At 42.6% G+C, this 23269-nt stretch overlaps 1 protein-coding gene across 3 annotated transcripts; it reads left to right on the top strand.

The window, feature by feature from the left end:
- Positions 1-2214: 2214 nt before the first annotated feature.
- On the top strand, positions 2215-22744 carry LRRCC1 (leucine rich repeat and coiled-coil centrosomal protein 1). 3 transcript variants are annotated; one of them, XM_083623239.1, is made up of 19 exons: positions 2215-2375; positions 3462-3667; positions 4821-4886; positions 5395-5562; positions 6460-6629; positions 6755-6955; positions 7921-8114; positions 8813-9008; positions 9838-9986; positions 12168-12372; positions 13632-13771; positions 15838-16039; positions 17677-17862; positions 18039-18213; positions 18804-18967; positions 19263-19471; positions 19659-19796; positions 20780-20915; positions 22430-22744. In XM_083623239.1, exons 1-19 carry the CDS (start codon positions 2317-2319, stop codon positions 22550-22552), a joined length of 3087 nt encoding a protein of 1028 aa, XP_083479365.1. In that variant the 5' UTR covers positions 2215-2316; the 3' UTR covers positions 22553-22744. The 3 variants fall into 3 exon arrangements, with proteins under 3 accessions (XP_083479365.1, XP_083479366.1, XP_083479367.1); XM_083623240.1 differs by having other exon boundaries at positions 2230-2375; positions 13710-13771; XM_083623241.1 differs by having other exon boundaries at positions 2290-2375; positions 3467-3667.
- Positions 22745-23269: the final 525 nt, after the last annotated feature.

Below are 23269 nucleotides of genomic sequence, written 5' to 3' on the forward strand. Positions count from 1 at the left end.
GAGGACCTTACACAAATGTCCCACTCAAGCCCTATTCTCACATTATGTAAAGGGTGTTGTCATGTTTATTTTGGAGCGGGGCTGCACTTTGATCTTGACACATCAAAGAAGCGTTTCAGTTAAACGCGTTGCAAAGGTCCCAAGTCACAAGGTGGTTAGATTGGTCTCAACTAGGGCCAGGGCCTTTTCAGTACTGGCCCTGACTTGGTGGAACGCTCTGTCACAAAAGACTAGGGCCCTGCAGGACTTGGCATCTTTCCACAGGGCCTGCAAGACAGAGCTGTTCCACCTGGCCTTTGGTTTGGACTCAGTCTGACCCTTATGTTTCCCTCCCCTTATGGTTTTGATTTATGGGCTACTATTAAAATGAGGCTGCATTTTAAATTGTATTTTAACCCGTATTTTAATAAACTGGTGTTTGTTTGTCCCCCCCCCCTTTATGTTTTATTGTAATTTTATTGGTGTTAGCCGCCCTGAGCCCAGCTCTGGCCAGGGAGGGTGGGGTATAATTTGTTTTTTAAAAAAATATTATTATTATTATTATTATTATTATTATTATTATTAAACTTCGTGCAGTATGAAAAATAGGGTTGGCAAAAACGGAACTCTGCAGCGCCACCTGGTGTCACAGTGTTAGAACAACAACACATATAAAGCACTTTTTCTTTGTCAGTGTAGCTGAGTCCCCAGTTGCACAGAGCTTCCTACAGGGAAACAAGAGAGCGAGGCGGAGTTTATTTATCGAAAACCGCATGCGGAGTGGGCGAGATCTGGCACAAAATGGATGGGATCTTTCCCCAAATCAGTGCCAACGGCAGTGACACTTCTCCGCTCTGGCAGGGCCTGTGAGGTGCCTGTGGGTATGCCATCTGGGGGTGTTTCTGCCACCTGAAGCAGCAGTCTTGTCCTGCCTGGCAGAGCGTAGCCATGATGGCAAGTAGCCATGCATAGCCTCCTCATCCATGATTTGTCCAAGCCTCTTTCAAAGCCACTCAGGTTGGTAGCCACCGCTGTCTCCTGTGGAAGCGAGTTCCACAGATAAACAGTGTGCTGCATAGAGAGGTACATTGCTATATCTGCCTTGAATCTCCCATCACTCAGCTCCGTTGGATATCGACCCCGAGGGTCTCAGACAAAACACCGATGACAGATGCTCATCCAAGCTCGGCTTAAAAACCTCCAAGGAAGAAGAGTCCGCAATCTCCTAAAAAGTCCCCAAAGCTGCTACTTTTCTAAAGTAGGGGAGTCGCCCCCCCCCGAACATTTTGGTTGCCCTTTTCTGAACACGGTTCTGTTATGATAGATGCAGGGCTCAGGTTGCTTGCAACGTAAATCTGGTTCAGTCTGGAACATGCGTTCCCAAGCCCCTTTATTCGTCTCCGTAGGGATGCGGAAAACAGAGACCTCAAATTAAACTGTTCTCTAAAGGGAAGGGAGTGGGAGAGATCTACTTTTTCTAGCGCTGTGGGCTGCCTGCAGCCCCACTCCTTTTCCCCAAAGATACTGTAGAAGTTTCCCCTGAGCCAAACAGATATGGGGAAAATTACGATGTGCACATGGCCAGAACTTCCGGATTCCATTTGAACGTCAGCCTATGCTGGGCAGGCGCCCGTCTCAAAAATAGAGAACCACTCTTCTCTTTCTATCTCCAGGGTGCCCCCTCCCGGCATGTTTCACAAACGCAATAAAAATGAAGAGTGACGCACCAAGCTGATTGGAGTTTCCGGGTTCACTTTAGAGAAGCCGTTCTTGGTTGCATGGGCTGTGTTGCACTGACAACATGTGTTTACATTGATATTTATATATATTTACAAATCTCGTTTTCCACCTTTAAAAAACTCAGAAAGTGGAGGACGAACTGTCTTGTTTTTAATCACCTTTTATCCTATCCATAGACTTACATCTTTCCCCCCCTTGCCAAACAACCTGAGAGATAGGTAAATCCTAAGAAACTGAGTGGGGGAGAAGAGCCCCGGCCCTTCTGAATCGTGGCGCAAAGCCCCAAGCACTACCCCTCACTTTCCCTTCCTGTAGTAGGAGAAACGCGCAGAGTCCTGCGGCGCATCCTACTTCCGTCCCGGAAGTGCTCAGGCGACGTGCGTATCTGCACTTTTTTGCATAGCGCTAGGGTTCTCTTTCTCCTCGCTGGCCGGAAAGAGCCGCTGGGAGGAGCTTCGAGTTTCCCGTCATGCCTTGCGCGGGCGCTGTTGTCCCAGCGACGGGGTGGGAGGGATTTGAAGCGGAGGGCGGCAAACGCCGCGGCGGCTGAGGGGGAGGGGCAGCTCCGAGGGAAGAGGCGGCGCCGACCGGAGCGGGATGGCGGAGCCCGGAGCGGCGTCGGGGGAGCTCAGCCTCATGGACAAAGGCGTCAAGAGGTGAGCGGCTGCAGCGGAGTCAGAATCGTAGAGTTGGGAGGGGCTCCCAGGGGTCATCTAGTCCAACCCCCCGTAATGCAGGAATCCGTTGGTTCGGGTCCCAGCAGGGCAGGATGAACCATCAAGCGAAAGAAGCTTGGGGCATCCAGGCAAGGGAGGCTCCGTGGACATTTTCCACGGCTGGGTTTTTAACGTTAATGGCCACAAATTGCTCTGGAAGTATATTGAATGTCCCAAAGGAACCAACTATCCAGCAAGGCCTGGGTTTAAGATTCCCATTCAAACATGAAGCTTAAGTGAATGGACTGGTGGCCGTCCTAATCGCATAGGTAAAGGGGTCCCTGACCATTAGGTCCAGTCATGGCCGACTCTGGAGTTGCAGCGCTCATCTCGCTTTATTGGCCAAGGGAGCCGGCATACAGCAGGACTTAGCCCCTTCTGGTGAACCGCCGCTTACCTTCCCGCTGGAGCGGTACCTATTTATCTACTTGCACTTTGACGTGCTTTTGAATGGCTAGGTTGGCAGGAGCAGGGACTGAGCAACGGGAGCTCACCCCGTTGTGGGGATTCGAACCACTGACCTTCTGATCGGCAAGTCCTAGGCTCTGTGGTTTAACCCACAGCGCATAACCCTAATTCACAGGCTTGTGAAGATTGGAAGTTGTGGCGAGATGAACCTTATGGGAAGAGCGGGGTGAAAATGCATGGGCAGCTCCACCGTTTAATTCTCATAACAACAACCCTGTGGGGTAGCAGTGAGAAAGAAGAACTGGCCCAGGATCCTCCATTGACTTTTCACAACTGCGTGGGGATCTGAACTTGCATCTCTCCCTAGTCCAAGCAGAAAGCTGGTCATACGTCACATTGGCTTTCATCCCCAAGCGAGTGCAGCCTAATTGAGCACAAGTAGCCAGAGTAGAGAGCGAGGCCTGAGCACTGGAAATGACCATGCTTACCTGCCTTGCAGACCATTTGAGATAGGCTACTTACTGCTTATTTTTATTAATTAGGATTCTCTATTTCCCTCCCCCCCCAAAAAATTTTTTTTTTATTACATCCTAATATCATTTGCTTTTTCATTTGTAGTTTAGCGGAGATACCTTTAAGCTCAGAACTTCATACGCTCAACTTGCACTGTAACCAGATTTCCAGAATTGAAAGTCTTGATCATATGTTGAACTTGCAGCATCTGGATCTCTCATCCAATCGCATACATCGGATTGAAGGGCTGAGTTCCCTGACCAACCTGCGTACCTTAAACTTAGCTTGCAACTTGATAACAAAGGTTGAAGGTTAGTCCTTGGCTTGACTGGTTTTCTGTTCCTAGTGTGCATGTTGCATGCAATGACTGTGTTTGGGTGACACGGAAAACCAGTGCTAGTGCAAGCTTCCAGATCGCTCCTGCTGTACTCCTCCCCTGGTGCAAGCAGGAGTAACAAATCACAAGCCTTGGCTTACTACAGTGTGTGAACCAGTGCTTGGCTTCAGATCCTGGTTTGCTTAGAGAGGAAACTGAAATACTTTATTGTCACTTGTACAACTTGTATACAGTGAGATTACACAAATAAACTCCAAATCCTGGTTCACATGTTACAATAAGCCAAGGCTTGAGGTTTGTTGCTCCTACTTGTGCTCAGGAGGAATGCAGTAGGAGCAGTTCAACAGTGTGTGCTGGTTTACTGTTTGTTCAATTGCAAACTCTAGTTTATGGCAGGGGTGGGGAACCTCTGGCCCTCCCAGTGTTGCTGAACTGCAGCTCTCATGAGCCCTAACAAGCATAGCCAATGACTGGGGATGTTGGGAGTTGTAGTTCAGCAACATCCAGTACCCTACACCTGGTTTGTAACTTGTTCGTTTCTCACTCAAACACAACCCACTGGCTTGTGAACTTATTATTATTATTTATTTTATTCATTTATGCCTTTCTCCTAGAACCGGGACTTAGTTAAACGTTCTTATAAAAACTCATGCTATTTTGTTTTATAAATAATTATAAAAGGAAGATCCCTCTCCAAGCTGGATTGGAAAGTTGTGGATTCCTATGGTGGTGCTTGGCAACTTTGTCAAGATGCTCCAAGTGCTTCGCTAGCCCAGTCCTCAAACAATCCTCAGTTTCCTTCCCCAGTTCCAAGCTGAGATAGAAAGTGGTGGGGGTGTCGTCTTACAATTGTGTTGGACCTCAGAACTGGAGACATAATTTGTTTATTAAATTTATATCCCACTCTTCCTCCCAAAGGAGCCCAGGACAGTAAGGACATAATGTGAGGTCAGGAACAAGAGACAGTAACCATAAATTCTGGCTTGGCTGCCGACCAACCTTAAACTGTGGACCCCTGTAACTGTTGCGACTTTATCTTTTTTCTACATTATCTTAATGGCATATATTCTTTATCTGATCTCTGTGGTCAGTGATTTTTTTGTTTTGTTTACCTTTTTCTTTCGCAGGACTGGAAAAGCTGTTTAACTTAACTAGATTGAATTTGTCTTACAACCGCATACATGACCTTACAGGTAAGAGATTTTTGCAGCTCACCCCTCTGCATATCTACTTGGAAGTAAGTCTTACTATGTTTGATGTGACTTAACTCCCATGATGGCTTTGCGAGAATTGTTATTGCTGCTGCATACATCTAACAATTGCCAATAAAGTATTCATGGGATATTTTACAAAAGAAAAGGAAGAAAAGTGGTTTATTCTAAAAGGAATAACTTTTTCCACATAACACATCGTTTCAGCTACAGAACATTCCCTCAGGAAACAGTGATGGCTACCAACTTGGATGGCTTCAACAGAGGATTAGACAAATTCAAGGAGGCTGAGACCATCAGCGGCTATTAGCCATGATGCCTATGTTTTACCTCCACTATGCTTCCAAATTCCTGTTGCTGAGAATCACATTTGGCCATTGTGAGACCCTGATCCTGGTCTAGATGAGCCCTTGGCTTGATCCAGAAGGGATTTCCTTTACACGCCTTCTTGTTGAAAATGTTTTTTGACATACTGTGTCTGTTTTTACAGGACTTTTGTATCTTCGTGGAGCCAATTTTAAAATTAGTTCTCTTGAGCTACACGGCAATTGTATAAGTAATATTAACCATTTACTCCAGTGCTTGGTGGGATTACAGTATCTGTCAAATCTTTCTTTGGAGAAGAGTGGAAAAAGTAATCCAGTGTGTGCAAAAATAGGTAAGAGTGGTGCACAGGAAACATTTACGACTTACTCTGTTTGCATTTTGAAGATTGGCATTTCCAGCTGATCACCAGATCATGACTTGGACCCAGATAACTGTTGGCAGAAAAGAGAAAAGCACAAGTGCTGGTCCATGAATTATTGTGTTAAGGTTGCAGAAGACTTCATGCAGCGTGGCTGTGGCACCCCAGTTATAGAATGTCTCCCCCTCAGAGGCCAGGCTGACGCTAGTGTTGATCTTAGTTCAGCACCGGGGAAACTTTTGACTGCAGCTTAGTATTGATCTTTGCTTGATTTTAAAATTATTGGCTATAGCGGGTTTGCAATTTGCTGTTTTCATATTCCACCCTGAGATCCATTATAGGGCGAGTTGTAAGTATTTTAATAAGCAAAGTATTTGTGAGGGTGCACTGCAGTATGAAAAACATACGCAGACTGTACCATATAAAGTTCAGTGGACAATGAAAAAGTCTTGAGAAAGAGCTTGGACAAATGGCAGAACTGCTTTGAAATCTTCTCATGCGGTGCTCTTTTGCTCCGTTCAGAAATAGCCCTTCTGCGAGTGGTTGAGGCTTTCGGCTGCCAGAAGAACATCTCAGGAAGGGATTGGAGCCTATAATTTAGTTCTTCAGTGAATGATGTTTCAGATAATACAGGGATAGGGAACCTGTGACCTTCCAGATACTTGATTCCAACTCCCATCAGCCTCAGCCAGCACAGCCAATTGTTTGGGATGATGGGGAGTCGTAGCCCAAAGCATCTGGTAGAGAAACTGGTTCCCCATCCCTCTGGTATTGGGATAATCAGATATGTTATACTGAAATGAATTTGCCTCACTGTTGGTGATGTTTAGACTGAAGCATGGAGCTTAATAGCTTCTCTGTTCTTCTTAGGCTACAGAGAGATCCTCCTGCAGGCTTTACCCCAGCTAACCATCCTAGATGGAAGGAATATATTTGGTGAACCAGTAAACTTGGCAGAAGCAAATTCAACAGATCTGAAGTGCTTAGAAGGCCTTTTGGACTGCTTGGCTTCATCCAGTTCTCCTGCAGATGATGATGAGGTGCTGTGACTCCTGCATGTGTGTGGGGGGGGGCAGTGGAGAGGGGCCTTTTTGTCTTTGAAAATGTCAAAGCAGTGTACGTCCCCCCCACTCCTCATCACTTATGCTTTGTTTCTTTTAAACAGACTTGTATCAATTTGCCAGTGATGACACCCCGTATTGATGAGGTGTTAGCTCAGTTTCGCCAGCGTGCCTGTACGCCAACCTGGCCCGCCACTAGCTCTTCCCCTGAGGGCATATCCTCTTCTGAGCCAGAAAGAATTAAACTGGACAGTGACATGAGAATAAAAAAACTAGAGGATCAGATATCACAGCTGCTGGAAAAGGTAACAGTTTACATTTCCCCCTCTGGCTTGACAAATGTCTGTTTGCTGATGAACATTGGAACATACGAAGCAGCCTTGTACCTTGTCAGACAACAGGCCCATCTAGTTCAGTGTTGTCTACATTGACTTTGCATCTCTCCCGGCCTGACCTGGAGGTGCCGGGAATTAAACTTGGGTTGTTCTGAAAGGCAGATGTTCTACCACTGAGCTACAGCCCTTCCCCGAATGTAGGATGGATCTACACTGTTCATTTATAACGTTGAAATGCATTTTTAAAATGCGACAACTGAGGGCGCTGTGGAGCAGCGAGCCTTCGACAATGGGAAACTGCATTGAGAGTTATATAATGTTTTATTTAATAACATTTTTACAGATCAGTGTAGATCCAGCCGTAGTTATATTTGAAACAGTTGCTCCATGTGACATACATATAGATTATATATTGTGCACCTATTGCAGAGGCTTGGAATGACTGCAGCAAAGCTACCAACTGACTTGCCTGAAACAATTTTTTTCCCATTTGGTTGCTTCTGGCTCATTCTCCTTGCTTTAATACCAAAGGTCTGAATTGAAAGGTCTGTAGTCCATGACTTCGGACAGAGTATGATCAGCAAGCCACTTGAGCTTCTGTAGTCCCAGAACTGCAGTGCGAATAAGATTCAGAGTGCAGTATGAGTCATGCGCTTGAGAGCAAAATTGTTCTTATGGTCTGAGTGGAAAGTGCTGAAGCTTGCAGTCAAGGAGCTTAGGCTGGGTATTTTGGGAACTTAAAGGGGAGAAGAACCTCGCTTAATTGCTGCTTGAAGTAATAATGGACACTTCTTACTTTTGGAGTTAATACATTTTCACAGATTATCCTGCTGTAAGTGGCATTCAGTGTAATCAGCTACCCAAGACTGTCTAAAAGTAATAGGTCTAAAGATCAAGTAAGATAAAAAATGAACTCTAAATCCTTTTATTTTTAGGTGACTAATACTTCAAAGGCTGGCGTTGCTGTTAATGTTCTCAAAGCAAAAAGGGACACAGATCTCACTTCAGAGAGTGGTGGTGAAAGTGGGAAAGAGAACAGAAAGGTAGCTAAAAGAAGCAAGATCCCCAGTTATCGAAAAGCCACTTCGTCTACAAAGTACCATTCTCAGAGAGGCAAAATTACAGACAGGTATCTTCAGTTCGTTGATGTGTGCTTCCATATTCACATGCAGTCTTTTATCCATTTACTTGGGAGTAAGCCTCATTGAACTCGGTGGACTTACTTCTGAATAGGCATGTCTAAAACAATGTTTTAAGTGGACTTTTTAGTTACTCCTAGTTGGTACCCTGAGATCATCTTCTGAGGCCCTTTGTGCCTCCTCCACAAGAAGTCCAGAGTGTGGCAACACGAGAATGGACCATTTCTGCAATAGCTCCCCATTTGTGGAATACTCTTCACCAGGGAGGTTCAGCTGGTGCCTTCATTATACACCTTTAGGCGCCAGGCAAAAACATTTCTCTTTAACCAGGCCTTTGGTTGACTGACATTCAATGGCCTTTTAAAATGTGGGGGGTTGGGGTTGGGGGGTGTTCTTGTCTTTTATGTATTCTGTGTTTTTATATCATGGTTTTATCCTGTGAACCACCCTGAGACCTGCAGGTATAGGGCGATATACAAATTTAATAAATAATAATAATAGTTCAATTGGAGAGCAGTTTCGGTGTTAAAAATAAAACCGAAATGGTTTTGTGTGCTCATTTATGATCAAGTAAAAGCACAGAAAATTATCCTAAATATTTAGAAGGCATTCTAAATGTATTTGGTAACATCTGGAAGTTTTTTTGTCCAAGTATTGATGTGTGAGTTTAATTTATGTATCGTTTTAGGGCAGGAGAGCAGACTTGTGTAAAGTCAAAAATTCGAGGATCTCAAGTTAAAGAGGAAGAAAATTCAAGTCCAACTTCAGAAGTTCCGAGCTCAGATTTAGTGGGGAAATCGCCCAAGAATTTGGGTGCGCAGAAAAACCACATGAAAAAACTAAAACGTTTAGATTCCAGTATTCAAGAAGAGTCCACTTACAGGGTAGGTATATTTTAATATTTTATTATTTCAAGGTACTTAAGGCTAACATGGTTTTCACACTAGCCATAAAAACTGGCACTAATATAAATATTGATCAACAGAAGGAGGAGTAACTTTCTAAATCAAAGTGGAGAGAACCCCTAAACTTGTAAGGCAACATGAGTGTTCTAGCTGTTGGTCCACAGGATCTCTTGCAGCTGAATCGGCTTATAGATATCACTATAGGATCACAGAAATACATCTGTAGAGATATTTTCAGAAGCAGCTTATGGTACAGAGAGCGACTAAACTTTGAAGTGCAGTACATCTCTCACATCTGCTTTCTCATGTTTTTTCCTTGCATCAGCACCTCCTTCAGCATTCTACATACTGGCTTTTCTTTTGCAGCATGCACCTGACTAGCATTGCCACACGGACATTCTCATGCTTTTATGAAACCCATTGTTTGTTTTCCCGCATTACTAGATTTTACCTTTGCTGACCTTCATTCTTCTACTTATTTGGAGCTGAAGTAGATCATTTCTTGATATGCCCAATATTGGTTTTTAAAGTTGGGATTTGTTAGTTCTTAAGTGAAAGCAATCCCTTTGCCTTAACTGTCTAGTAGCCTAGTTTTTAAACCCTTCCTATAGTGTGGCAGCCTGCAGTGTTGGAGTCATGGCCATATAGCACGTTATCTTTCGGGAGAATAAAGTGGGTGTCTATCATCTCCCTTCAGCGCCAACACCCTTCCTGCCCCAAAATGCATCCACCTTTCTTCTTAGTAGAAGCAATTCTTCTGCATTTGTAGTTTCTCCTTTGGAATATATGGGATCTCTGTCTTGTTCAGGCACTAATTCAAGAGCTGGATCAGGAGAGAGAAAAAAGGTGGAAGGCTGAACAAGCTGAAAAGAAACTGAGAGAAAATATCAAAGAGCTGCAGGACCAAGCAAAAGAAGAAAAGGGTATTCAAAGTATGGCCGTGTATACTACAGACCGGTAAGGATCCAGCATGTTCAAATGACCTTCTGAAAATTAATTTAGTACCAGTTTTTTCCCCACTTGCATTTTTTCAGGCAACAGAGAGGGAGTATCTTAGAGCAATAAAATACAACTAGTTTCTGTAGGTGTTTGTGGGTTTATTTGCAAATCAATAACTTTCAGTGTGTTTTAGGCTATAAATCTTCCACAATCCTGTTCTGTGCTACTACTCTTCAACAGAAGAACAAATTGTGTCAAAGATAGATGGAGGTGCAGCTTTTCAGAAAACTGATCAACCTCATCATCAGGGCGATACTATTAGCAATATTATAATTGACTTTGCCTTCAAATAATTTTGAAGTGTGTTTGAAAAATCCTTGTTAGCACTTCTGGCATTTGAATATACGTGAATAACTCTGAGGATTATCTGCAAAACTTCTATGCATAGTTTATCCTTCAAAAAAAGAATATTACTTTTACAACATTGCATTTCAGATATTGGTCTGGTTTGCACAAAATGCTAATTCTTGGTTTATTTACCAATGGGCTTTTGAAAAACATCATCTGAGCCCTTTCCTGTAGCTTAGCTATGGTTTGTTACTGCCAGCAATATGTGAAGGCATAGCTTGTTGCTGTTGGCTTGTGCACCTTGGTTTGTTTTAACTGTGACTTGACATTACATATGAACCCTTCCTTAGCTAAGGTTTGTTTGATCACTGAACTACAAAGGCCATAGCAGCTGCAGAACAAACTTTGTAGAAACAAGCCATGGTTTCTATAATCCTCTGAAGTGGTTTGTATGATCATCTGTGGGACAACTTCATACTTGTGGCAAACTTGTGGTTTGTCAAACAAACCATGGCTTAGTGTAATGTGTGAATCAGGCCATTATTTCCTGACGATGAACATGTCCACTTAAAATATATATTGGGCTGTGTTTGCTATTAAGCTACCTTTGCAGTTCCCACTCACCTTCTTGTGAATGTTTGTCACTTGGATAATTCCACATCCTTTTCAGCCTATAAGAACAGAAAAGTTGCTTGTTTTTCTGTGAAGGAAAGCCAAGCTGCTGAATTCAGCATCTATTCTCAAGTTTTGTGTGTTCTGTACTTGTGGGAATGTTGAAATATGCACAACCCTAATGGACATACCTGGACCTTGCTATGAGGATTTGACAAGGAGGCCATAGCTCAGTGGTAGAGGAATATGCTTTACATGGGAAAGGTTCCATGCTCAGTCCTTGGCTTCTCCAGGTAAGACTGAAAAATGCTCCTCCCTGAAACCCTGCAATTTAGCATGAGCACTACTGTGCCAGATAGAATCTCCCTTGGAATACAGCAACATAAGGTCTTCTACAAGCTTGATGCAGAAATGCTGAAGCTGCACAAAGCTGGATGCCAAAGTATATTCCAGTAGTTTTAGGCAGATGATTTAACTCCTGGGTTAAATATTTACAGTTCTGCCTCTTGAACTTTGAGTGCTTTCTCGTTGCCCTTCTGGAAAAGCTTTCCCCTCCTCACTTAAAGACTTAGTTCTATCAACTATTAATACAACTCATTGCTTAGGTGGGGAGCATGACAAATACTGTACGAAACAGTAATTTGACCGGAGATCACTTAGGCACCGACTGTTGGGTGCTTCTGCCATTGACTAAAAACATACCTCTTCACCCAAGCTTTTCCTGACTGTTAATACCGGATCCTAGCATTTCTGGCTATTTTAATAGCAACTGATGTTTGCTGATATGGCTTTTTAAAATGGCTTTTTTATTTTCCTATAATCTGCCTTGGTTTTTAAAACGAAAGGTGGTATAAAATAATTTTAATAAGTAAAAATTCAATCCATTTTATAACCACAGCTCAACTTAGACATCATGCCAAATCATGGTTAAGGAAGCTGAACTGTTCTGGCATGATATCTGAATGGACAAGCCATAGTTATGTCTGGCCCTTTGCCTCTGGAGGTTGCTGTTCTGTGAGTCTCAGAAGCTGAGTACTGCGAGTCGGGAAGCAGATGAGCAGGTTTAAAGCATGGCTTGCCTATATGCTTTGGAAATGCAAACTATGATTTGACCTTAAGTGATACACTGAGTATCAAAAGCTATACAATACTATGGTGGCATCTCTTCATACATTCCTAAACAGCGCCACTTCTTACTTTGAAAAAATAGTGATTTTGAATGAACGTGATGTTTTTCAGGCTAAAAGAGCTGGTTTTGAGAGAAAGAAATGCGAAAACCAAACTTCAGGTGGACATTCAGCATCTGAAAGATGAAGTTGAACGACTTCACAGGGAACTAGATCAATCACGACATAAAGTGGAGGATCAACAAAAGGCACTTCAGACTTTAGAAGAAACGCTGTCCAAAGTGGAGACTCAAAGAGCACAGCGGCAAGCTTCAGAGGTACAACCTTTGTTTCTCACTGAAGAAAATTAGTACTTACAGTTCAGTTAATCAGGTGTAAGGGAGAACTGGTCTATTTTATCTTATCTCTCAGCACCTCTGCATGATGAGTTGCACCTGCCAAAATTCTGTCTCCTACATAGATTTGGAACTCAAAATTTTCTAGAGCATATTTTGGTTAAGACCATTGGCATGTTAAGATTCTGTTTTATCTGGTGTGTTCTAGCACTGGAGTGTCAGCATTTTCGTTCTCCCATTGCTGATGTAACATGACATCGAGCAAAGAACTAAATAACCCTACATTTGCATTGGCTGCATTGGGAGAGCATCACCATATCCAGTTCCTGTAATCTCTACAGCTGGAAAAATTGTTGCCGCACAGTAAACCTTGTGCAGCTCCATTCGTACAAAAGCCAGAGTTGGCTATAGGGCAGCACAGCCAGTTCCACCACAGTGGGCACTGAGCCTAGGGGGCGCCACATGATGTTACAACTATGACATACATAGTGTATTAAGCAGAACGGAAGGCGATTGGGGGGGGGGCTATCCTTGACCTTGCACAGGGCATCACTGAAATTTGAAAGACCTTCAAAAGCTTCCTGTATAATTGCAGGGATGTGTGGCTAATTATGTTCAACTTTATGTTGAATAAAGCTATTGAATGGTACTGTGGATATGAGTGTGAGCCAAACAATGAAAGATGTGATTGGGGGGCATGGGGAGTAATGTAAAAGTGTATTCCATGGGAGGGGAAGCTCTTTCAGCCTGAGAGCCATGGTACCTTCTGCCCAACTCCCAGTGCCACATGCTAGTTGTGCTACATCAAAAAGCAGATATAGGAAAGGAGGGCAAAACCAGAGCCAGATCTTCATGGAGTTTGCAGCTGAGGATAGAAATATTGATGCTTAATTCTCCATCTTCAATCTGTCTGCCTCTGCCTGCCTGCCATTCTCTCTCTCTCTCTCTCTCTCTCTCTCTCTCTCTCTCACACACACACACACACACACACACACAACCGCATGGCAATTTGACTTGAAACTCTCTTGCATTGCTCCTGACATAAGGCTGTTTTCAAGCCCAACTGCTACGTGGGTTTTTTAGGGGGTAGGAGTACATGCTAGCCAGAAAGATGAACATCAGGAGTTTTCCAGGATGTCTCACGGTGAAGCTGGCAGCTCCGCCAAGATGTTTTGCTTGTAGTGCCAACTCGCAGCAACCATGATAGAGTGTTCCTTATCTCCTTTTGATACATTGCACAGAGGAAGCAAATTCAAGCTGCAGAATTAAAAGTTTCAGCTTCTGAGAGAGAAGTGCAATTGCTTCGAATTTCTTTGCAGCAACAAAAAGAGAAGGTGGAACAAGTCCATGAACTTCTTATGCTGAGAGAGCAGGAACACAGGTATGTGCCTCAAGACAATCCAGAAAGCACAGGTATACATTAGTTGTGCATTTTAAAAAAAAGTTCAGCCTTGTGTTGTTGAAAATAGACTAGCCTGCACTTAGCTGTAGTCTAAAGCCCCATTTAAGTTGTTGGGACTTACTTCTGAGTAGTTGTGGTTAGGATTGTGCTGTAAATTTATCTTTTTCTAATTCAGACACCTTCTCTTGCAGAAAGCATTTTGCAAGTTTTGAAAGTGGGATTCCTTGGTTGGGCATAACAACCAAGGCTAAAACTTCTGCATGTAGTTATTCCCATGGTCAGACAGTAGAATATTCTATTAAAAGAAAGAGTGCAGAGACAGTTAATTCTGTCCTTCATACAGAAGAATTCATTAGGTTTTCCCAGCAAACCAAAACTACCATTTGCTGATTTTAGCAAGATTATAAACAGGCAAAGATGCCTTTTTAAAGGGAGCAAGTCCTGGTGGTAAGAAATGGTTGTAAGTAAAGTGCTATCCAGGCAGTCTTGTATCTTAATTAACATCTGTGATCTCAAGAATAATTTGAGCCTCATCTCTGCATACGTGGTATCTAAGAACTAAGAAGTACAGTGGTACCTCAGGTTAAGTACTTAATTCTTTCCGGAGGTCCGTTCTTAACCTGAAACTGTTCTTAACCTGAAGCACCACTTTAGCTAATGGGGCCTCCTGCTGCTGCCGCGCTGCTGGAGCACGATTTCTGTTCTCATCCTGAAGCAAAGTTCTTTTTTTTAAAAAAAAATAATTTTTATTAACCGGCCAATCAAATCAAATTAAATCACATCACATAAATTCCGAATTACAAAGCCGAATTTTAAATTTTGTTGGGGGGACCCATATTTCAAGATCCGAAGGGGGATTCTGATCATCTTCTTGCTACTGCGTTAATGTCCAAATCAATCCAAATCAGTCCAAACAGAGTTCATAATTCTATCCAGTCTTATCTTGCTGTTTCCACATCACATCTTGTTCATATATTTTCTCTTTTTTCTTTATGATCTCTTCTGATAGTCTCCTTAAGCCGATAAACACCAATAATAATCCTGTGTGAATTTTCCGTTCTTCCAATCCTCATATCGAGATGGTTTCCATATATCATCACCTTCATAGATAACAGCGCTCTTTCCATCATTAATTACAGAACTGTCATTCTTAAGTCCCACTGAGGAGTTTCACCCACAATATAAAAACAGATCTATTTCTCTATTTCTCCTCTCAGACTTAAGTCTTCTGACAGAACTTCCCAATATGGCGACGGCATTTTTAACTGCGTCATTCCAAAGCTCTTATACATTCCACGCTCTTCTTAAAACATGCTTTGGTTCGAAAGTTTATCTCCACACAGCCGTAAATCCACAGCTTAAGTCCTTAAAACGACAATTCTGACTCGTGAGGGGAGGGGATTCTTGTTTAATCACATAAGGAAAGAAAGGAAAGTTTTTCCCCCTTCCCCATCAGTCATTTGCCATACCGAGTCTTGGCGTATCTTCTCATGTTTTATTCTTGTCTTGTTTTATCAGAGATCTCTTCTGTTAGCAGTCTTTACTCCCCCTCCTTCCTTGAGATATGTGCATTCCTTCATCCAAATTGTTTCTTTTGAAGTTCTTGCAGCTAGTGGCACGGATCAGGGACGGCGTCCAGGAGTGCCAGAATCCCACAGGAGGGCTTTGTGCCTAGTGCCCCCATCCCCACAAATTCGGGGGTGGTATAGGGCACAGCAGGCAAGGGCAGTCCCCCCCACCATCCTGGGGGGGGGGGGAGGTAGGGAGGCTAATTACTCCCATCATAGCCTCCAAATTACCTCGTGTGGGTCGGAGAGATGTTATTGTCAGCCATCTTCCGATGCGCCCCCTAGTGGCCCCCCCGAAGCAAAGTTCTTAACCTGAAGCACTATTTCTGGGTTAGTGGAGTCTGTAACCTGAAGCGTATGTAACCTGAAGCGTATGTAATCCGAGGTACCACTGTATGGAAGAACTCCCATCTGCAGACATGCACTCCTCATTTATTTTACTGTGTAGCTTCTCACTCATAGGTCTTGTTATTCCAGAAAAGAACTTGAAACTAGAGTTACATTGACCGGCTCAGAATTCCAAGAAGCTTTGTCAAAAGAAGTGGCCAGAGAGCAGCAGAGGCACGAACATCATATTAAAGAATTGCAGGGGAAGAATACTCTGCTGCACCAAAAGTATAAGGATCTAGAGGATGAGTTTCGTTTTGCATTAACGATAGAGGCCAGAAGATTTACTGAGGTAATAAATAGAAAGTGTATGAGGAGATCTATATTAGGAATTCTTCTGCTAAAACAGAAATGGTTGTCCTTTTTTCATAGCAGTACATTTGCAACAATAAGTTCATTCCACATTTTTAAAGAGTCTGTGCTCTGGAACCCCATTTTATTTTATCTGTGTTTTTATTTTATTGCATTATTTTATCACACATGTGTTTGCTGTTCTGGGTTTCTTTGGGAGGAAAATATATCAGCATATAAATTTAATAAATAAATACAATCAATAAGATCCATATATTTGGGGGTTTTTTATATTGTAATTTTATGTTGCGAACCGTCCTGAGATCTACAGATGAAGGGCAGTATATAAATTTAATAACTAAATAAATTCAGTTTTTACTAAATAAACATATCTGTTAATTAGCTGCTATAAAACTGATTAGTGCTTTTATGCAAACTTTGAGGATACACTCAGGCTGCAATACGCACTGGCTTTGGAGCAAATCCCATTGACTCAATGCTGCTCGCTTCTGTGTAGACGTGGATAGGATTGCACTTGTCAAGTTACAAAATTAAGAAACTTGCCAGTGCAAACCTAGACACATCTACTCAAATGTAAGTCCCACTGCGATTTACTCTCAGTGCATAAAATTAAAGGCTTTGTGTTTTTATTGGCTTAAATCAGTGTATTGTATATAATTTTTTAATTTTCAGATACTGCCAAGCTCAATTGTGTCAAGCTAAAATACATTGCACACGTACTGCAATAATTGTATTTTAGCAACTAACTAATGTGTTATAGGAAGTGATTTCATAACAGCATTCTGAATGTTGGCGGTGGGAAGGAAAACCCTCCTCCCACCGCAAGTCTTCAGGACAGCCATCCGAAGGCTGGCGCGGGGAGAAGGTCTCTCCGCCCCACCGCCAGCCTTCGGATGAGCCTTCCGAAGGCTGGCGGCGGGAGGAGGTCTCTCCGCCCCACCGCCAGCCTTCGGAGGAGCCTTCCGAAGGCTGGCGGCGGGAGGAGGTCTCTACGCCCCACCGCCAGCCTTCGGAGCAGCCTTCCGAAGGCTGGCGGCGGGAGGAGGTCTCTACGCCCCACCGCCAGCCTTCGGAGCAGCCTTCCGAAGGCTGGCGGCGGGAGGAGGTCTCTACGCCCCACCGCCAGCCTTCGGAGGAGGTCCGAGGACAGTGGGGAAGACGCGCTGTGCTTCCCCGCTGTCCTGGAGATTTCCCTATGGGCTTTCGTCTTGCGAAGGAAGCCCATAGGGAAATTCGTCTTGCGAAGCGCATCGAAAAACGGAAAACCCTTTCGTCTAGCGGGTTTTTCGTCTTGCGAGGCGTTCGTCTTGCGGGGCACCACTGTATTTTAAATTGAGGAACTTACTATAGCTTTTATATATAGCTTTTAGTCTTTTCTCTTTTTTTGCTAACTGGTGATATTCAGCATCCATTTTTAGTTCATAATTTGGAATAAATATTGAGCCTCTCTATTCCTAAAATGCAAAGTAATATTGGTGTTTAATGTCATGTGTTTTCAAATTAACCTCTTGTCATTCATTCGAAAGTTACCTTGCAGTTTTTATTGTGTAAGAAATAACTCACACGTAGCAATAACCTTTCTCATAATTTGCAATTTGTTTCCCCTTGCTGAAATAGGTTAAAGAAGGCTTTGACAATGTTGCTGCCGAGCTGGCAGAACATAAGCATCTTCTCGCTCAGTCTCTGCAAAAAGAAAAGCAATCAGCCACCCTAATCCAAGAGCTGACATCCATGGTAAAAGAACAAAAAATGAAGATTGCAGAATTAGTCAGATCGAAGCAAGAAACAACACACAACTTGAGAGTATGCATTAATAGGCTTATCTAACTTTTGTATGTTGTCTTCTGTACACTGCATTTTGTGTTAATACACAGAAGACTGTTGTCAATCAACAGCATGAAACATTGAATGGCACTGCAGCTTCAAATACAGTGAAAGCCTTCTTTCACAATGGCATATGTCCTTTTTCTTTTTGTCAGAGTCAAATCCGAACTCTTGAAAATATGGTGGAGGAAGATAAACAGGCGACTATTCAACTTGAGCTTCTTAAACAGGAGAAATCAAAACTTATTTCACAGATAACAGCCCAGGAATCTGTAATTGACGGATTAAAAGCGGAGAGGAAAATATGGGGACAAGAGTTGGCGCAACAGGGTAAATACTTGTATTCTGCTTTGGTAGGATGCTGATAAAGAACAAAGTGAAACTTAAACCTGCATGTTAAGCCTCTGTAAGAATGCAAAGTGTCTACATTCTAACGGTGTTGCAATGGGCTGTACTGGCAAAAAGCTCCGTAGCTGCATCGCTTGCATCTATTTCCTAATGCATCACAGCTTTATGTTTTGGTAGTGCTTTACACAGTAGAGGCATTCATCCCCAATCTGGCATGCTCCTGTATCACACGCATAAGAGCTGCTGATAGTGTCTAGGTGTCCTTCCAGCAGTATCATGATTTTCCAGAAATGAATTTCCAAAATACTATTTACTAAGAAAAGGTTGTTCTGTTAATGAGACTTGGGTGTGTTTTTTCATTCTTAAGCTAAATAGGTCAACAATTTTCAAACAGTTACTACAGTAGCCTAAACAAAGAGGCATTTAAGAAAGCCTGGATGCCCAATGTTAATTTTCAGACATGGAGAAGAGTGGGGTGTTTTTGACTTTTTTGCAATCTGTTAACGCGACAAATTAACTTCATTATCTGCAGCACTGAAAACATAGACTTTGTTTTGTGTCTCCCTCCCCAGGAGCATCTCTTGCTCAAGATCGGGGGAAACTGGAAGCCAAAATAGAAGTACTAACTAGTGAGAATGAGACCCTGAGAAAACAAAACGAGCGCAACAACGACGCATTGAAGATTAAGTCTAAAATAGTGGAGGATCAAACAGAAACGATTAGAAAGTTGAAAGAAGTAAGGGTTGTTGTTTTTTAACAAACTTGCCTGAAAACAGATACTGAATACAATAAAGGTTCTTGTAATGATATAGGAGGGGAAAGCAAAGAAATTCCACAACAATTGTGCATGGGTTGTCTTCAAAATGTTGTCCATCAGTGATAGAGGTATAATGGCCATTCTTTTCTGACAAGTGTCCTCTGCTTTTAACTATAGGAGACTAAGTAAGCAGAGTTTTTCCTGTTGATCCACTTTGCACCTTGAAGTTTTAGCTGTGGTCCAGGGCAAATATATTGATAAAATTGTTCTCAAGGCCTCACAGGACCGAGATGAGCAGATAAGAAAGCATCGTGAAGAAAGTACTGAAATGCAGAAGAGACTTCAGGTGCAACTAGAGGGAAGAGAGACTCAGTTGGATGATCTCATGGAAAAATTGGAAAGGCAAAATGAGAGGAAAGAGGAACTCAAACAGCAGTTGCAGGAAAAAGAAGCAGAGCTTGAAGATATCAAGAAAACTTATAGGTACTAACTAGTAATGCTGCTAAATTAATGTTAGTAATGCTAAAGTGTCAGTAAGCCATACTGAGGCAGAATGGGAAGCTGTAACGTTTCTTTTCCTATTACAAAAACTTGAAAAGTAGGGATATGGTTTTCGTTGTAGCACGAGTAAGTCTCTGAAGCTTCTGTGAAAATGTCCATTACATTTCAGTGCAATGAATAAAAAGTGGCAAGATAAAGGAGGATTGTTGAGCAAATTGGAAGCACAAGTCAAACAAATGAAAGAAAATTTTGATATAAAAGAGAAGCAGCTGATTGAGGAGAGAGATAAAAGTATTCAGGCACAAAAGTAAGTTGCTATATTTGACTTTCTGATTGTATTAATGTGAATTTATTCAAGACAGTCAGATTTTTGGTGTATGTATTCTTCATGAAAGATCTTGCAGAACAGGGTGTCTTTCAGAGAAATTAGAGAAAGAAATTTTCTTTCCTGAATGGCGGTTGTGGCTTTGGGGGAAGCTTTTCGTTTGCAGTATGGCATATATTGAAAGTTCTATTGGTGAAAGGTGCTCACAACTTTCATTACAATACTGTTTGTTTTTATCCCTAATTAAACTGAAAATTCATAAAGGACCACCTGTAGCCTGACAAAATTTGAAAACAATTCTTTAGCCCAATTTTATGAACTCTAGAAGGTGACATAAATATCTGTTGGTATTTGTAAAAAGAGTTCCCCTGTGGAAACCTAGTACATTTCTGTTTTATCTGTGGGGAAAAATAAAAAGGGTTCTTTCCATTCACAGAAGGACTTCCAATCCAATAGAGGTTTTGGTTGGACGTATGTGGTAGAAGCCATTTTTTTCTGATACTGCTTACTCTATAGGCCCTTTTGCCTTCTAACAGCTGCTCCAGAGGAATTGAAATAATGTGGGTGGTGAGGAAATTTGCCTTCCCCCCCCCAACTCTTCCTTTCAGCAGAGCTTCCTGAGTAAGGAATTCTGTTCATGGGAAGCATGGATGGCATCCCAGAAGTTTATGGTTTAAACTTGCAACAGATCCATGCTTTTCCCCCTTCACATATTTCTCCAAATTTCTAGTGTATACATACACAGTCTCTGCTAATGTGGTTTCTGTAACAAAATATCTAGAAAATTGAGATTACAGTAGAAAAAATCCAGGCAGAAAATGCTGCTTACAATATGTGAACGAGTTACTGGGATGTACTTAGTAAATAATGTTTTTCTGACTGTAGGAGAATAGTCCTCTACACAACATGCATATCTCAATAATAGTGATATAGATATACGGTTTAAGAGTTCATTTTGTGTTTAGGGCAGCGGTGGAAAAGCTGCATTCTATGGATGATGCTTTCCGAAGACAACTTGAATCAACGCTAGCAGCGCATCAAGCAGAACTGCTGCAGTTAGCAAATGAAAAGCAACAACAAATTGCGGCAGCAAATAAAAAGGTGATAGATAATGCTAAAAGCACCCAAATGTTGTTTCACTTTTAAAAAACACATTAAGCAAATAAATCTACTAGTTTTTGTTTGCTAACAATGTGTAGATAACTCCTTGATTACTGCAGCTACCGCAGAAGAATGATCAGCGGATGCAGGATATGGAAAGCCCACCTTCTGATATAGTTGGATCAGAAAAAAATACACAAAATTCGTTCTTTTGACAATGTCACCCACTACCATTCACTCCCAGTCTGTATTCAAGGTGATGGGGCTTAACCTGTAAAGCTTCTATGGGCTGGCTGCTGCCTATTACTGAATATTCACGTGGCCTTAAGGTTGACGAGTGATGCCTTGCTGAAAGTCATATTTGTACTGATAGATCTAGAAAAGCACACTGCATAATTCTCAGTAACAGTGGTTGGTTGTTCATTCTTAAAAAATTAAATGAAAGGGCTGCTAGAGACCCTTTTTTGTAATTTCCCATTAGGAAACTTTTGGAAGTTTGAGTGAAATTAGTTTAAGAATGAATGTGTTCTCTAGTTAGTCAGTGCAGGTACATGGTAGTGGTCCTCTGTCTTTGTGAGGAACTTTTACTGAAAATTGGAATGGATCTAAATAAAAGCCTACAAAAGGGGGTTGGCAGAAGCCGATTTTCTTGTCTTCCCCAGTAGCTCGTGTCCTTCCCCCCCCCCAAAAAAGGGTTGAGGCAGTGGTTTTCAATCAGTGCACCGTGGGCACCCTGGGGTGCCTTGAATGATGCTCAGGGGTGCCACGGGCAACACTGACCTCTGTCCCTCTTTCCTTCCCTCCCTCCTCTGATGCCCTTTTGTGTCTCTGCCTCCCAAAGGCTTGCACAGCTGTCTACTGCAGCAGCCCTGGCTATAAGCTCCGCAGGCGAATGGTACCTCTGAGAGGCACCTCTCTTTGGTGTAGAGGGAGCTCAGAGACCAGGGACTCCCAAGGAGAGGGGAGAAGGCCTCCACAAGGGAGGGTGTTTGAGAACGGGTGAGAGGCTACTGACACTGTAGGCAAGGGGTGACATAACAGGGCTCCTAAGCCCCTTAGGGATGCCGCGGAGAGAATGTAGTTGGTGAAGGGAGCTGCGGACTCAAAAAGGTTGACAACCTCTGAATTGGGGAATCCTACTAAGCCAGGAGGGTGTTGAGGGGAGGAGTCTGAAAAGGCTGTCGGCTTCCATCAGCCGCTGTATGTATGCTTTTCCCTGGTTGCAGCCCATTAATGTTTCATTATTGTATACATTTAAAGTATATATTTAACTTTTTTAAGTGTAATGGGTTTTGCACGATAGGCATTACCTTTTACGTAGTCTCCATGAAATGTATGTTGGTGCTTTCGCAAATGTAACCTCTTCAGCCGATTTCAAACTTCTACCCACCTTTCTATAACATCTTCAGAAAAAATGAAAAAGTTCCTATTATATCTTACGTATCTTTCATTGCACAAACAGACCACAAGTTTACAACAGGTGTGGTTCATAACAGATGTAAATTTTATTTCAGGTTTACCAAGTTGAAGAAGAAATGCGTCAGCTCTTGCAAGAGACTGCAAGCAATAAAAAGGCCATGGAAGAGAAAATCAAACGATTGACAGTTGCTTTGAGTGACATTCAGCAGGAGCTCTGAAGTACAGGGAATGGGACACTCCTGTAGAGGCATACAAAATTCAGTAAGATAGTCGGTCTTGATGGGCACAACTATGACATTAGCCATTTATTCAAAGTTAGTCTCCTGAAAAAAAAAATGCTGCATATTGGCATGACTTATATCTGCACTTTATGTATAATATTTTCAAAATAAATAGTTACCTTTCTTAAATTACTGATTTACTAAAGAGGCGATTCAAAGGCTTGAATAACTTCTGGAAACTTGGAAAGGTTTTAAAAAGTGGTCTTTGCTCTCTGCCATAGTACTGAAAGGAAGAATCCTATATATGGGGAAGTGAGAAATATGGTCTTGTGGAACCACTGCTGTATCTTGCGGGATACCAAGCCAGGAGAGATGGCTGCAACAGCGTCACATCCAGCAACTGACCTACTTTTTCCCACTCTTGACTGGAGTAGCAGGTGTCTGAATTTTCTTTTCTGAATTTTCAAAACCACTGTCTCGCAGCACAACATAGCACTCTGGGACACAAGGTTCCCCTCTCCTCAGGGTGTTTTTATTTCTGCTAAGTGTGAGGCCAAGATAAGCAACGAAGGCTCACACACAGGGCCGTCTTAACCGCGGGTGTGAGGGGTGCATGGCAACCGGGTGACGGGCTCTCAGGGGCACCAGGCCGAGAGTCCAGGGCCGAGCGTTGGAGTCTAGGGAAGAGCCAAGTCGGCTCTTCCCGGACTCCCA

This window comes from Podarcis filfolensis (genome assembly GCF_964270895.1).
Source record: "Podarcis filfolensis genome assembly, chromosome: 7".
NCBI classification, from domain to species: domain Eukaryota; kingdom Metazoa; phylum Chordata; class Lepidosauria; order Squamata; family Lacertidae; genus Podarcis; species Podarcis filfolensis.

What these genes read in the sequence shown, in the direction of transcription:
- LRRCC1 (XM_083623239.1), top strand. Translation starts at nt 2,317, where the DNA reads ATGGCGGAGCCCGGAGCGGCGTCGGGGGAGCTCAGCCTCATGGACAAA. An exon ending in AGGCCAGAAGATTTACTGAG is followed by an intron (nt 16,040 to 17,676) that starts GTAATAAATAGA and finishes TTGCTGAAATAG; the next exon opens with GTTAAAGAAGGCTTTGACAA. An exon ending in AAACAACACACAACTTGAGA is followed by an intron (nt 17,863 to 18,038) that starts GTATGCATTAAT and finishes TCTTTTTGTCAG; the next exon opens with AGTCAAATCCGAACTCTTGA.